At 33.7% G+C, this 16,369-nt stretch overlaps 1 protein-coding gene across 1 annotated transcript in view; it reads left to right on the forward strand.

The window, feature by feature from the left end:
• The window catches only part of LOC145284012 (uncharacterized), a gene marked incomplete at its 3' end in the record, with an annotated part of 1,050,937 nt that overhangs the window by 841,306 nt on the left and 193,262 nt on the right, over window positions 1-16,369 (forward strand). The window contains 1 exon segment of the mRNA XM_080133102.1: window positions 11,342-11,413. Within this exon segment, the coding sequence (XP_079989228.1) occupies window positions 11,342-11,413 (72 nt within the window).

Raw genomic sequence — 16,369 nt, forward strand, 5'->3', positions numbered from 1 at the left:
ACCAAATTGTCTTCCTCTTTTCAGAATTTTTTCTACCATTCATCATCTGTTTAATTCACATTATATCATTTCTGTCAATTGAATGGATTAATTCCGATTCAGTATTTTTGTGAATATCATTTGTTTGCAAAGTTTTTAACATTACAAATCTTATTCATCTTGGTTCGCCATTACTCATTACCTAGCTTGTCATAACCCGTGTCCTACGACAAGATTCCATTTCCAAAATTGCTAAGCACATTTTAATAGTTCTTTCGACAATTTATTTTTCATAGTTTTAAATTCTCATCGGTAATTTGTGTAACTTGTCTGTCTACATCTCACCATGCTACACGCGAAACAATAAAAATTTCACCCTAAAGAAAACAACGCTGCAGCTAAATTTTCAAACTTTTCCTGATTATGTAGTAAAGCTGATACCTTATCGAATGTAGCCGCCTTCAGTTTCAATCACCGCCTCAATAAGGGTCCAGAACTGGGAGCATGCCTTTTCTACAAGCACCGACTAGTATATGGCCTGCAACAAGAAAAGAAAATCTGTTTTCATCAAATGGACTTGAAATCATGTCGTCTTTCCTAGGGCGACAATTTTATCGTTTCACCCGTATTCGAATTAAAAATAAAATGCGAAGTAATAATCCACAAAACATTTTCATCGATAATATAAATCTCACCTGCCTGTTTAAATATATATATATATATATATATATATATAGTCTGCTTAAATCTTTCGACAAAAGCGACGGATTTTTACAAGATAGATATCATTTTGAAGCTCGATGTCTCGGACGACAAATATCGAAAAATTGGCCAAAAACATTAATTCCACTAGGCAGTTTCTACAAGGAGGGGGTCGATTTTTTGCGAGCCATTTTTGCAAGTCATCGTATAAGTTGGATTGACTTTGCCTAATTTTAAGGTTCCGAACTTCCGCTCACGTCATGGAGTAGCGGTAAAAGGTCAGATTTTCTTTCACTTTCTTTTCCGTCTTCGTGTTACATGTTCAAACCTACTACCCTCCCTTTTTTTTTGCCGAAAACACACCTCCAAACACCCGGGCAAGACCGGGCACCCAGGTTAGTCTATAATACAAACTAAATAATAATTTAAGTTATTTAGTCGTTTTCTCTCAAATTATCAGGCTTTGCTTCGAATATTGCATTATTAGAAGCCAAGGTCCCCCTTTGATTTCCATAGGAATAATTGACTTGTTAAGAAAGCGAGAAGGTATAGTATATCCCCTTGCTTTAAAAAGAGAAGGAAAGCGACAAACTTGCTCATCAAAAATACTTGTTTCTGTGAATGAAATTTTCTTTTCTATTCAACATAATGAACCAGATTTGTTCAAATTAGCTAACACAATTGTACCTCGTTCATTTTACTAGAAGGCGTCAATCACTTAGGTGCTTCAAAATAAGGAAAGCGGAAAGCATAACTAACCTCATGCTAATTACGAAGTGCCTTCAATAAGTTTCCAGACTTTTTAAAATTCAATATGTTATTGCTATATATGTTATGAGCTGGGGCACCTAGCGTTGCCCGGGTGTGGAAGGGTGGTGTAGTAAGGAACCCCGGTATGCAGCCCGGGTGGAGAGGTGTTAAAAAAAAGTGGTAGTAGCGGAGGTGTGGAGAGGTTGGTGGGAGAATCAAAACATCAGTAGGCGGCCCGAGTGGAGAATGTTTAAAAAAAAATTAGTAGTAGGCAGGCAGGCTCGAACCCGTAACGCGAAGGAGGAAAAAAAGGTGAAAAAAAATAACCTACGTCTAAGCTGATGCGTTTATCGCGAAACCGGAAGTCGCAAGCGTTAGAATTAAGGGTAGTTAATTGAAAGGAGACAATGACTTGCAAAAATGTTGACGAAAAAAGCGACCCCTTCCTTGTAAAAAGCAGCCGAGTTGAGGGTGAAGGAATTCATGTTATGGGCCAATTTTTGGATATTTGTCGCTCAAGATACTGAGCTTTCAAACGATATCAACTTTGTCAGTGTTAGTCGTGTATGTCGAAAGTTTTAGAGAGACATACAAACATACATACACACACTGAAAGTTGAGATTTATATAATAAACTAGCGAGGGGTACCCGGCGATGCCCGGGTGTCTTGAGGTAAATCAAAACTCCGGGGGGGGGGGGTTAAATAAAAAAATGTTTTGGTAGGTAAGTATGAGAATCGAACCCGTACCCTTGAGTTGGAAATTAATGTGTGAAAAAAACAAACAAACCATGCGACGTTACCCATTAGGCCACCGCGACATACATACAACATACTCAGGTTTGAATTTATTTATTAAACTATAAAAACAGGCGTGCACAATAAAAGTTAACTCTGCTGCTTCCATTTGACCTAATTAAGAAGGTCAAATAGAAGTCATGCAGTTGTTTACCCAAGTTTGACTGTTTTTGTTTTTTTCCCCCAACAGATGTTGGGGAGAGGGAAACCAGCTCCCAATTGTCCAGATTGAATAACAATTGTCTGATGTACAACATTGATCAAAGCTGATTGCTTCTGGACATTTCCCGGCGCAATGCCGAGAACGTTGTTCGTTGTTAACTTTGAATTAGTTTCGCATTTTATACGAAAAAGCCTCATCAACATGCGAGAAGCCAAAATAGCAATAATTTTGTAAAAGTCGACGTAAAAAATCTAGATGCGACGCACTTTCCCAAATCGTACATATTATTATTTAGGACCCATATAAACAGTTGTAAGCTATCGTAACGACATCGGAACCGTGTGCGAGAAAAGCCTTTTGAAGACATACACGAAATGATCACTCACATTTTGCCTTTTATATATATAGACTAGCGGGGGTACCCGGCGTTGCCCGAGTGTTTAGAGGTGTGTGTGCTCGGTCTGAGGAGGGGGGGGGTAAATCAAAACAATAGAATAAGCGAAGTAATCACCCTGTTTTAATATTATGAAAAAATGTTAAAACTTTAAAAAATCGAAAAAAAACTAACGTAAGGCAAACGAACGATGTAAAAATTTCTTAAAATCGGAAAAACAAAAACAAAAAAGAAAACGCGAATGTGATGGGGGAAAAACACAGAAAAACGAACGTTAAAACTTCTTGAAAAAATCTGAAAAATAAAAATAAAAAAAAAACCTAGAACGTGCAAAATAGCTTAAATAGCACTGTTTCAATATTAAACCTTTAAAAATTGAAAACAAAAAGACAAGCTCACACCACGATTCGAACTCACAACCGTTAGATAATGACGTTGACGAAATTAGGTCGTTTTTTTTTATATTTTACTAATTTATGTTCCGACGTCATATGCGCATGCGTAGAGCCATCTTGCCATGAGAGGATCGTTTTTTTTTGGCAAATGGCTAGTTTTAGGGCTAAGGAATTAATGTTTTGGGCCAATTTTTTGATATTTGTCGGGCGAAGGTTCCAGCTTGAAAATAATACCTATCTGGCGAAAATCCGTGGCCTGTGTCGAAAGGTTTTGCGAGGCATACAAACACACACACATTTTCGCTTTTATATATATATATATATATATATATATATATATATATATATATATAGACTAGCGGGGGTACCCGGGGTTGGCCGGGTGTTTGGAGGTGTGTGTGTAGGGGGGGGGGGTAAAGAACTTCTTAAAAAATCGGAAAAAACCCAAACAAAAAAAAAAAACAGGCAACGAACGTAAAACTTCTTTTTAAAAAATCGGAAAAAAACAAACCCCCTCTCCCCAAAAAAAGGACGGCGTTGCCCGGGTGTTTGGAGGTGTGTATGTAGGGGGGGGGGTGCAAAGAATAAGCGAATTAATAATCCTGTTTAAACTTTTTTTTAAAAAATCGGAAAAACCAAAACAAATCAAACAGCGAACGGACGTAAAACTTCTTTAAAACAATCAGATCAACAAAGACCCCAAAAAAAGGAAAAAAACAAAACAAAAAAAAAAACAAACAGAAAACAGCGAAAAGAGAAAAAAAAATGATATAAATAACCTCGTTTCAATATTAAATGTTTAAAAATCGAAAAAAAAGTATATCTGATAACTGGAATTGATCCTGAAATCTTTAGATAACGATGCTGTCATTTAACCCATAGACACGTGGATGAAAGTAGGTCGGTTTTTATAACATTTAAAACGAATTCAATGTACAACATCTTTTGCGCATATTGACGCATGCATAAAGCCATCTTGTCATGAATAAACCATTTTTTTCACCCCTTCCTGTAAAAAAGAGAGCCGTTAAGGATGAAGGAATGAATGTTTTTGCCCAATTTTTCGATATTTGTAGGCCGGAGGTTCGTGCTTTAGAATGATATCTGTCTGGCGAAAATCTGGGGCCTGCGTCGAAAGTTTTTGCGAGACATACAAATACACACACACTCTCACACACATTTTGCCTTTTATATATAGAGAGAAGATAAGAGACTGCCCAATTTTTATGATTTCAGATTGAGATGAACAGCTACAACAGAAACTGAAATACACCCTACTAAAGACTCATTGGCACAGTTGGTGAATTTCAAAAATGCAATCTGGATGTGAGGACATTTTAGAAGAACGATATGCAATAAAATTCTGTTTTAAACTTGGAAAAAATGCCACAGAAACGTATGGAATGATTTAGACTGCTTTTGGACCATCTTGCATGAATCGAACATCAGTTTTTAAGTGGCATAAGAGATTCAAGGAAGGCATGGGATTTGTGAGGGATGATGAGAGGTATGGGAGGAGTAAGGAAGTCAGAACATCAGAGTTGATTGGCCAAATAAAGAATTTCATGGATAAGGGCCGTCGTTTGTCTATAGAGACAATAAGTGCACAGTTTGATCTCAGTGTGGGAACTGTACACACAATTATTCATGAGGAATTGAATATGAAGAAGATTTGCAGGAAGTTTGTCCCAAGGATGCTCAGAGAAGATAGGGAAAGAAAGGCGTTGTCATGACCAAGATAAGCATCATGGCGATGCCTCACCTTCCCTATTGTTCATACCTTGCTCCCTGTGACTTTTGGTTATTTCCTAAGCTCAAGGAAAACCTTAGTGGTTGTCGTTATGAGACAATTGAGGGGATGAAAGAGGCCGTGTTCCAATCTTACAGAATTGAGTTTTTATGGTGAAATATGTATAAAAAATGATGACATTCTTGGACAGCTTATTTGTTGTATTAAACAGTCCTATTCTGTTTAAACATTTTTTTTTTGTTGATTTTTTTTTGTTGTTTTTTGTTTTTTAGAAATTAATGTTTGTATTCAACCTTTTGCTTGAATTTGTTGTAATCTTGTTCCAACTTTTTTGGTTCGTGTTTATAGAAATAAAAGTTTGTGCTTAATGCTTAAAACTTTCTTTTTAAATATTAGAGATAAAGCATTTTTTGAACACAAATAGGTCACAAACGGGAAGGAGAAACAAGTTCCATAAGTTACCCAAAATTGTTTATAAATAATTTCTGAACGATATTTCCTTTTAAATAATTCCCATGGGAGCTTCCAAAAGTTGTTGGAACCTCGTATACCTTTAAATTAAGTCAATTTTATAATCTATTTGTGTGTGTGTGTCTGTGTATATTTCCCTACGCAATATCTCTGTCAATTTTTAGTCTACAGACTCGAAATTTGATATACAGGCTACTGAGATTTCGGAAAATTGGTGATCGGTTTTTGGCCAGAAATTTGGCGATTAAGGGGTCAAAGTTCAACGATTTGACCTTTGAGAACTCTACCAAACTCCTCCGACAATTTTGGGTCTACGCACTTGAAATTTTAGATATAGGTTCCTTGGACATGGATCTAACTTAACAACTTGATTTGAGCCCAAAACTATAAATTTTAAGGGGTCATAATAGGGGTCAAAGTTAAAAAAAATTTGACCTCTTCGGTCTCTTCCAAATTACTCAGATAATTTCTGGTCTAAATATTTGAAATTTTACATAAATGGTATTCAGAGATAGGGCAAGCTTTTTCATCAGTTTGGGTCGAAAATTTTTAGTTACCAATATATAAACGTATGTATATCTGTCTGTTTGCATGTCTGCCTTAAACTTTCAATAGAGGCGACGGATTTTACCAAGATCAGTATCGTTTTAAAGTTCGACCTTTCATACGACAAATATCGAAAAATTGGCTAAAAACATTAATATCTTCCCCTTCAACTAGGCACTTTTCTACAGGAGGGGGGTCACTTTTTTCGCCGATATTTTTTGAAGTTATCCTCTCCTTTAGATGGTCTAGCCTTAATTTTTAAAAATGTTGCTTCCGGTTTGGCGGTGGTCGTAACAGCATAAACGTTAGGTTTTACCCCGTTCTTTTCCTCCTTTGCGGTACGGGTTCGAGCCTGCCTTCCTACTACCACTTGTTTTTTTTTTTTTTTTTTTTTTTTTTTTTTTGCTCAACATACACATCCAAACACCCGGGCAACGCTGGGCTGAAATGCTAATTACAAATAATTTTTAGTTGGTTTCCTTTGTTGTTGTTAACGTAATATGAATATTTCAATCGTGATGTTACTCTTGTCACAACAGATACATAATTATAACTCATTACAAACATCGTCTCAAGTTAAAGATGTATTTTGTCCTCTATGGACTGTGTATACGTAGTACTTTCCCCCGAAATGCCAGCTATGGAATCGTTAATAAAATTCACAACCATTTCTGCAACCCAGCCTTATTTCAGTCATTAATGGTCGATAGTTTGTCCTATTGTCGTTCAATGATATGTGGGAACACTGTCGGTAGCTAAATACTTGATGCTTCGCCAGGACTATCTAGGGTACATTTTATCATGACGCCATCACTAGACGAGGTGGCTACCATGGTTTAAGAGAGTCCCATCTACCCTTGAGAGAAGGAGAGATAGCACCAGTTTCTCAACCTGGTAGTTTACCTCGCGGTACATACAGCGCCTCACCTTCCCAGATGGTCACCTATCTGGTACTGGCCAGGCTCAACATTGCTTAACTTCGGTGATCTGGAGAGAACCAGTGTGTCAACATGGTTGTGTCGTATTAAAAATAAAAATAAACCACAACTACTTGACTAATCCATCATTGTATATTGTATAATTATTAAAACAAATATTCCACAGAAATGTTGTTTATATATAATTTTTGTAAATATTAAATTAAAAATAACAGATACCTGTTGCAATATTTCATAATGGGGTATGATCCCGCACAGTCGGAAGATTCTATTTATAAACGATGCTGTTAGGAACTGACGAATCAAATTAATTCACGTTCTGCTACCAACCAATCAGAAATCAGAATTGCTCCATAAAAATTAAACCTTTTGTACAGCAACTTCGCATATGTTTTCTTCGTGTCAACATGGGAAGAATTTTTTGCTCTGTGGATTCCAACTCGAGAACTGTCTACTGAGAACCAGTCACCTCCAGGACTAGTGTAGAACAACACCTAACCATCGGAAACTGTGCTAAAACTAAACCTGACTTACAACTCTAGAACATCTCATGAGTAAGAGAAATGATTCTGAATAAACTTCGCACTCGGACAATCTTAACTAACCAAATACACACATCTGAAAACTATTTCTGAATAGAAAAGGGGTTCATTCAAAGTTAAAATCAGAACAATATATTACGTTTTATTCAGAAGACAAGTTCTTAAACAGTTGTGCGTTAGGTTGTGGGGTATATGGTTAGAAAAGAAGAAAAAAAAAAGAAGCGTACCGGGCATATCTGCATCGCTCTTTGGGAAAGAGAAGGAAAGGATGGCCAGCGCATTTGTATACACGAAGGGCATCTTGGGAAGGCAGAGCATGATGGGAGAAGCTATTTTTTTCCCTGTCTCTTTCTTTGTTTTCTAGATAGGAGGATAGAAAAGCAGGGAAAAATTCCCTGGGGGAGCAGAGAGAAAAGAGTCGTGAACATCTTCTCTTGAAAAGAATTTTTTATTGCTGACGTTCGGATTGTGCGGTGTGACATTGTTGGTGAGAGGCCAAGTGTGGTCGATTGGAAAAGAAGAGGGCAGAAAAGTGCTGTTGTCGAGAGAGTGACTCACTCCTTCCCGAACCCCAGAACCGAATCCTGATTATAACCCTAGATTGACCAGGGCTCTTAATTGTTTGTTGTCAACATCTGATGGCCGACCAGTACGCTCATAATCTTCAAGACTCTCGTCGCCGCCACGGAATTTCTTAAACCATCATTGTGCTGTGCGTTCAGTAGTGGTTCCTGGGCCAAATGCTTTGATGATAGCGCGAACTGTTTCAGCAGTTTTTTTGGCCTAGCTTGAATTGAAATAAGAAAATTGTGCGAATTTGCTTTTTCTTTTTTTTCATCTTGTATTGAACGTTCTGAAAAGACATAATTGTTTTAAAACGATTGTAATTTAAACGATTAGATAGATCAGAAACGCTCATTAAAATAATATATAAAGTAAAGGTATTATAACGAAAACTTATTAGAAAATACATCGTTTGAAATCAAAATGAAAAATTTCGCAAGAATTTTCTTATCAATCTTATACTTCCAGCAGAAGCCGCCAAGCAGCTTTAAATGAATATTATGTTGTTCAATTGACTGGATTCGAACTTGGCACATACAGGTCGTCAGCCTGCATTATGATCCATTTCAATATCGTTATCTTTCATTTAAAAACTGTAATTACTATTCATCAGGGTGAATCTGTTTTGCTATTTTTAATGAATAAATTTATTTGGAATTTATTTCCATGCTAGCATTTCAGCCCGGCGTTGCCCGGGTGTTTGGAGGTGTATGTTGAGCAAAAAAAAAAAAAAAAAAAAAGACCCCGATTATCTCCCCCTTAACATTTATTGTTTTGGGCTGAAATCAAGTTATTATTAAGTTAGGTCCGAGGAACATATACCTAAAATTTCAATTGTTTATGCTCAAAATTGGCGGAGGAGTTTGGTAGAGTTCTGAAAGGTCAAATTGTTGAACTTTGACCCCTTAACAGCCAAATTTCTGGTCGAAAACGGATTACATAGATTTTCCCAAATCTCAGTACCCTGTATATCAAATTTCGAGTCTATAGACTTAAAATTGACAGAGTTATTGCGTAGGGAAATGTACAACGACATATACACACGTTCACTTATATAGATATATAGATTTACTTAGGATGTACTATATTTCGTAGCCATCTGTAACCATGAATGATAATGCACAGTAAATGATTATTTATTTATTTGCGGACTGTTATCCTCATCTTTATAATTGTTGCTTTTTCACCACATTTCGGCCAACTCATCCTCTGGCCTTCTTCAGGTTTTTAACCATGACGGGATAGGGATGCTGAATCTCCTAACTGTATCCCTAGTAATTACTGCCTTCCATAGTTGTTGTTGTTTCACCATTTTTTGGTCAACTAATCCTCTGGCCTTCTTTGGGTAGGATTGAAACCGCTATCTTCAGCAATGCTCACCTGGAACCTTCGGGGCTTGTTGCGCAGTCGATAGACACGTTGAATCTCTACGATTCCAAGTGAGCATTGTCTGTAGATAGCGGTTTCAATCCTACCCAAAGCAAGCCAGAGGATTAGTTGACCAAAAAACGTGGTGAGATACCGACAACCATGGAAGGCAGTAATTACTGAGGATACAGTTAAGAGACTCAGCATTCCTATCCTGTCATGGTTAATTACCCGGAGAAGGCCAAAGGATGAGTTGGCAGAAACATGGTGAAACAATAACTATAAAGATGAGGATAACAGTTTGCAAATAAATAGATACACAAATTACTTATCTCAAAGGGTTGCAATAAAAAAAATTAATATATAGAAAATGATCACATGGTAACACATATCTAAAGAAATGGCAAAAACACTAGAGGATTGAATTTTCACAAAGGACTTTAAACCCTCTTTATTCATTTTGCAGCTAACTAAAGAAAACTTAATATAGCCCACATTTGTATCCTTGTACATAACAGATGTGTTTCAAAATTAATAATCAGTTAATTTTTTTAGGAGTAAATGCTGTACATAGATATACGAGGGATGTTTCAAAAGTAATGACTCCTATGTGTCTGACTCTGTTTTATCATTATTTTCATTGCTAATACTCGTCTTAGCTCCAATCTGTGGTCCCCTGTAGCCTTATTTTCACAAAAAAAAAACTCTAGTTGAAACCATTATCAATAAAACGGAGGAGGGTAGAGCGGTAGCTTTAGATATATCTAAGGCTTTTGACAGGGTATGGCACAAGGGTCTCCTCAGGAAAATTAAATCATACGGTATCACTGGTAGAATACTTAGCATAATTAAATCCTTCTTAGATAAGAGAAAAATCCAGGTTGTCCTCGACGGTCGTACATCTAAACAGTGTGATATAAATGCGGGAGTGCCTCAGGAGTCTATTCTTGGACCTCTATTGTTCCTGATATTTGTTAATGACCTCCCCGACAAAACTGCCTCTGAGATGGGTATATATGCTGATGCCACTACACTCTATAACAGGCATGACAGGAAAACAAATGAACACATATCTAAAGAAATGGCAAAAACACTAGAGGATGACCTCCAATCTGTAGTGGAATGGGGACATAAATGGATGGTCACATTCAATGCTGCCAAGACTAAACTGGTTTCCTTCAATAACTACAATAAACCTTCTCTGCCACCAATAGCAATGTCCAGTGACTCCCTGTCTGAGAGTACATCTTTCAAGCTGCTTGGCCTAACGTTCACAGGAAACATGAGCTGGAACAATTATATTGAAAACATTGCCAGGGCCGCTGCAGGGGAGGTGGGCTCTCTCTACCGTGCTAGAAAACTACTGACACCTGAAAGTATCCTGTATCTCTATAAGGCCACCATTCGCCCATGTATGGAGTATTGTTGTCACATCTGGGCTGGTGCGTCTACTACTAGTCTCTCGCTCCTAGACAAGTTTAAAAAAAGAGTCGCCAATCTGGTAGGCCCTGAACTGGCATCTAAGCTTCAACCTCTGTCCCATCGACGAAACGTTGCATCCCTCTGCCTGTTCTACAAGTATTTTAATGGTGAATGCTCTGACGAACTGCAGACACTTGTGCCCCCACGACGCAGACACCCTCGACAAACCCGAAAGGCAGCTAAATCCCACCCCCACACAGTAGAGATCCCTAGATGTAAAAGATCTTTCTACTCCAGTAGTTTCTTCCCCAGAACTGCTTGACTCGGGAATTCCATTACAGGATCCTGCTTCCCTAACTGTACTGACATGCAGAAGTTCAAGTGCAACGTGAACCGACATCTTGCTGCCCAAATCCCTACATAGTGCCCCAGTAGTTGCTGACCCTGATAGTACAGTATAGTACACCAACGTGTGGCAATGTGCCTTGTTTGGGATGAAAATGTAATAATAAATTTAAAAAAGAAAAAAAAAATATTTGATTTTGTTTTCTTTTTAACAGAAGCGGAGACCATGACCGACAAGAAATGGACACTATTCTTTTGCTTAGTCAAAGGGCGTTTTATGTAGGATGGTAAGTATTTTGGATTTTTTTCTATAAATACAAATTATCTATGTAACTATAATTAAAAAAAAAAATTGTGTATTGATATTCACATTAAAAAATACTTTTTTCTATTTATTTAAAAAGAAAATACAACTTTCTTATGTATGGGTCGTGGAATTGCATTCATCTGCAAAAGATCTAGCTAATTTGCATAGTTTTTTAAGTATTCGTTTTAATTAATTCCCTATTAGTTTTCTCGGTTTTCTTATGGAATGATCATCATTCGTTAACTATTACGTGTAATTATATTCATGCAGATATTCTACATGATTTAGACTTGCGTAATATTTGCGTAAAAGATTTATAGTAAACACCTCTCTCTCTCTCTCTCTCTCTCTCTCTCTCTATATATATATATATATATATATATATATATATATATATATATATATATATACAGTCCTGGTCAAAATCATAAGACGACGTAAGAAAGTACGCGTTTACGCATAATATCGATGGAAGAAAATGAAATTTGCTTAATTCGAAACCTTAATCCTTATCTAATAATTACTTAAAAAAACATTTTCACCTGGTCAAAATGATTTATACTTGTGTAATACTTGCATAAAAAAGTTATAGTAAGCACAAACATCTTCCTATATATATTTATGTATGCGTATATATATTTGTTTAAAAACTTTCGCCTACCAAACTTTTCTGTCAGTTTTTGGTCTTCAGACATGAAAGTTAATATATAGGGTATTCGAACCCATGCAAAACTTTATATTTAGGTTTTAGCTGGGGAATATTGGTGCAAGAATGTGAAAATTAAAAAAATGGAATTTGCCAAGTGATGGTCAAACGATGGCATTACGAATAGGCATTCATCACTTCAAAGAAAAATTAAACCGTAAGCCAAACGTTTTGGTTTCGATTCTCAGTGGTCGCACACGAGTAATTTTGTTTTTAAACTTTTTAAATCATTACTATATATTGGGTCCAATATTGTATAATAATAAATACGAAATATGCATTTATTAAAATATCATATTTAAGCGTATTTTATGATCGGGCAATGTTGGGCGGCTTGCTAGTATATTCATAAACTGATGGATTTATATGTGACTTATTAAATAAACATGTGCTAATTCCATTTTGATTCTTTCAAAAAAACAAAAATATTTAAGAATTGATCCATCAAAAGAAATGCAAATTTAATGCGCATAAAATAATCTCTTCATAACTATTATAGCTTCGGGAGAAGATCAAAGTGTAGTATCTGTTCTTCAGATGCTGCACTTTAATTTCTTGTTCTCTGTCAGTGGAGGAGAAATCCTTCACGACTGAGACAATTTTTATTTTTGTTCCTTTTCTCCACATTAAAAAACGACCCTGGTGTCTAACTCTGTCCCGTGGGGGGGCATTGTAAATAGGAACTATTATAGCTTATTTGATCCATTTGGCATTATAATTAGAGTGTTTGCTTATGGATCAGGAGGCTAAGGTTCAATCCTTAATCAAGTGATGCAAACGGTTAAAAAATAGTATTTGATGTCGTTTGCTTTACCACTCAGTATGAACCTAAGTTAAATGAAGATCAAAACTCTAATTCTTTCTATTGAAATAATCTGATATATAAACGACTATATGTCTGTCTGTCTGTCTCCATATTTCAAGTTCTATCTCCTCCAAAGGACTCCCAGAGGACTCAAATGATTTCATTTTTTATGGACCATTCTTTTATGGGTCTTTAGCCGGTTAAAATAGTTTTTAAAGGGTTAAAAATTGGTCAAAATTAAAAAAAAAATCTTGGGTTTGTATTACTGTACACATAGATTCGAAAAAGTTGTCAAAAAACAAATATATAACAAATAAATGTTATCAAAGGCAAGATAAGTTACTTTTCTACCAAACTGGATATATTTTTCGTGTTTTTATTCAATGTAAGATGTTTATTCAGCTCGAAAACCATACAGTGTTTACCCATATATTGGAAAATTCAAGATGGCGTCTGATTCTCTCTTTAACACGGTAAGTTTGGGAAAAGGTGTTATAAATAAAAAACTGAATAAAATACTGGTAAAACTCGCTCAATATATGTTACCGTGACATAGGTTGACATACATTCGGCGGGTTTTTAATAGTATTTTGTCTAGTTTTTTTATTTATAACACCTTTTCCCAAACTTACCGTGTTAAAGAGGGAGTGATGCGCCATCTTGAATTTTCCAACTATGTCAACCTATGTCACGGTAACATATATTGAGCGAGTTTTTAACAGTATTTTATCCGTTTTTGTATTTATAACATCTTTTCCCAAACTTACCGTGTTAAAGAGAGAATCAGACGCCATCTTGAATGTTCCAATACATCGGTAAACACTGTATGGTTTTCGAGCTGAATAAACATGTTACATTGAATAAAAACACGAAAAATATATCCAATTAGGTAGAAAAGTAACTTATCTTGCCTTTGATAACATTTATTTTTTATATATTTGTTTTTTGACAACTTTTTCGAATCTATGTGTACAGTAATACAAACCCATTTTTTTCATTGAGAAGATACATGCAGAAAGTTCACGAAAGCACATTAAGTTGAAGTACTTGTAATACAAACAAAACAATACAACAAAGCAGTAAAACACCAGTTATCATTAGTTAGCGTTAACATTTGAAATTACTGTTTTTCATAGTTATTTAATAAATTATCTTGTTAATGTTCCGTAAAAAAACTTTGTCCTCCTAAGGGGCTCCATAGTGTTCCGAGGTTTGGGAAACCCTGCTCTAATCGCTTCTGTCTTCACACCCAATGCTTTTATAATTTCCTATGTGCTCCCTCTTTATCCGCTCATGGGGAGATATAGAAATTAAAATGTAATGTGAACAAACATCTTGTTGCTCAATTCATCACCCATGTTGCCCTTCCCTCAATAAATCTGTTCCTTATCATAGTATCTCCTTACTTTGCATTAGCAATAGGTTTTGTTTGGGAGCAGGCAAAAGTATAGAAAAAATACAAAATAGACAAGGAAAAAGAAGAAATAAATATTCTGTGCAATAAATATTCTTGTGGAAAGGAAGGAAAACAAATAACAACTTTAAAACAACTTTAAAACAACTTTAAAACAACTTAAAAACAAATTAAAAACAACTTAATAACAACTTAATAACAAATAAAAACCAACTTAATAACAACTTAAAAACAACTTAATAAAAACATAATAACAAATTAATAAGAACTTAAAAACAACTTAAAAACAACTTAAAAATAACTGAATAAAATCGTAATAACGAATTAATAAAAACTTAAAAACAACTTAAAAATAACTTAAAAACAACTTAAAAACAACTGAATAAAAACGTAATAACAAATTAATAACAACTTAATAACAACTTAATAACAACTTAAAAACAACTAAATAACAACTTAAAAGCAACTTAAAAACAACTTAATAACAAATTAAAAACAACTTAATAACAAATTAAAAACAACTTAAAAACATATTAAAAACAACTTAATAACAACTTAATAACAAATTAAAAACAACTTAATAACAAATTATAAACAACTTAAAAACAACTTAATAACAACTTAAAAACAACTTAATAACAACTTAATAACAACTTAAAACACCTTAATAACAACTTAAAAACAACTAAATAACAACTTAAAAGCAACTTAATAACAACTTAATAACAACTGAAAAACAAATTAAAAACAACTTAAAAACAACTTAATAACAACTTAAAAACAACTTAATAACAACTTAATAACAAATTAAAAACAACTTAAAACAACTAAAAAATAAATTATTAACAACTTAATAACAACTTAAAAAAAATTAAAAACAACTTAATAACAACTTAAAAACAACTTAATAACAAAATAAAAACAACTTAATAACAAAATAAAAACAACTTAAAAACAAATTAATAACAACTTGAAAACAACTTAAAAGCAACTTAAAAACAACTAAAAAAAAATTAATAACAACTTAAAAACAAATTATTAACAACTTAATAACAAATTAAAAACAACTTAATAACAAATAAAAAACAACTTAATAACAAATTAAAAACAACTTAACAAAAAATTAAAACCAACTTAACAACAACTTTAAAACAAATTAATAACAACTTAAAAAAAATTAATAACAACTTAAAAAGAACTTATTAACAGCTTAAAAACAACTTAATAACAACTTAATAACAACTTAATAACAACTTAAAAACAACTTAATAACAAATTAAAAACAACTTAAAAACAAATTAAAAACAACTTTATAACAACTTAAAAACAACTTAAAAACAACTTAAAAACAATTTAATAACAACTTAAAAACAACTTAATAACAACTTAAAAATAACTTAATAACAACTTAATAAAAACTTTATAACAACTTAAAAACAACTTAATAACAACTTAATAACAACTTAATAACAACTTAATAACAACTTAAAAACAAATGAAAAACAACTTAAAAACAACTTAATAACAACTTAAAAATAACTTAATAACAACTTAATAAAAACTTTATAACAACTTAAAAACAACTTAATAACAACTTAAAAACAACTTAATAACAACTTAATAACAACTTAATAACAACTTAAAAACAACTTAATAACAACTTAAAAACAACTTAATAACAACTTAATAACAACTTAAAAACAAATGAAAAACAAATTAAAAACAACTTAATAACAACTTAAAAACAACTTAATAACAACTTAAAAACAAATTAATAACAACTTAAAAACAAATTAAAAACAAATTAATAACAACTTAAAGACAACGTAATAAAAACTTAAAAACAACTTAATAACAAATTAAAAACAACTTAATAACAACATAAAAATAACTTAATAACAACTTAAAAACAACTTAAAAAAACTTAATAACAAATTAAAAACAACTTAAAAACAACTAAAAAACAAATTATTAACAACTTAAAAACAAATTAATAACAACTAACAAACAA

The sequence above is a fragment of the Euprymna scolopes genome, chromosome 8 (genome assembly GCF_053919585.1).
Source record: "Euprymna scolopes isolate OS-2025 chromosome 8, ASM5391958v1, whole genome shotgun sequence".
Lineage (NCBI taxonomy): Eukaryota > Metazoa > Mollusca > Cephalopoda > Sepiida > Sepiolidae > Euprymna > Euprymna scolopes.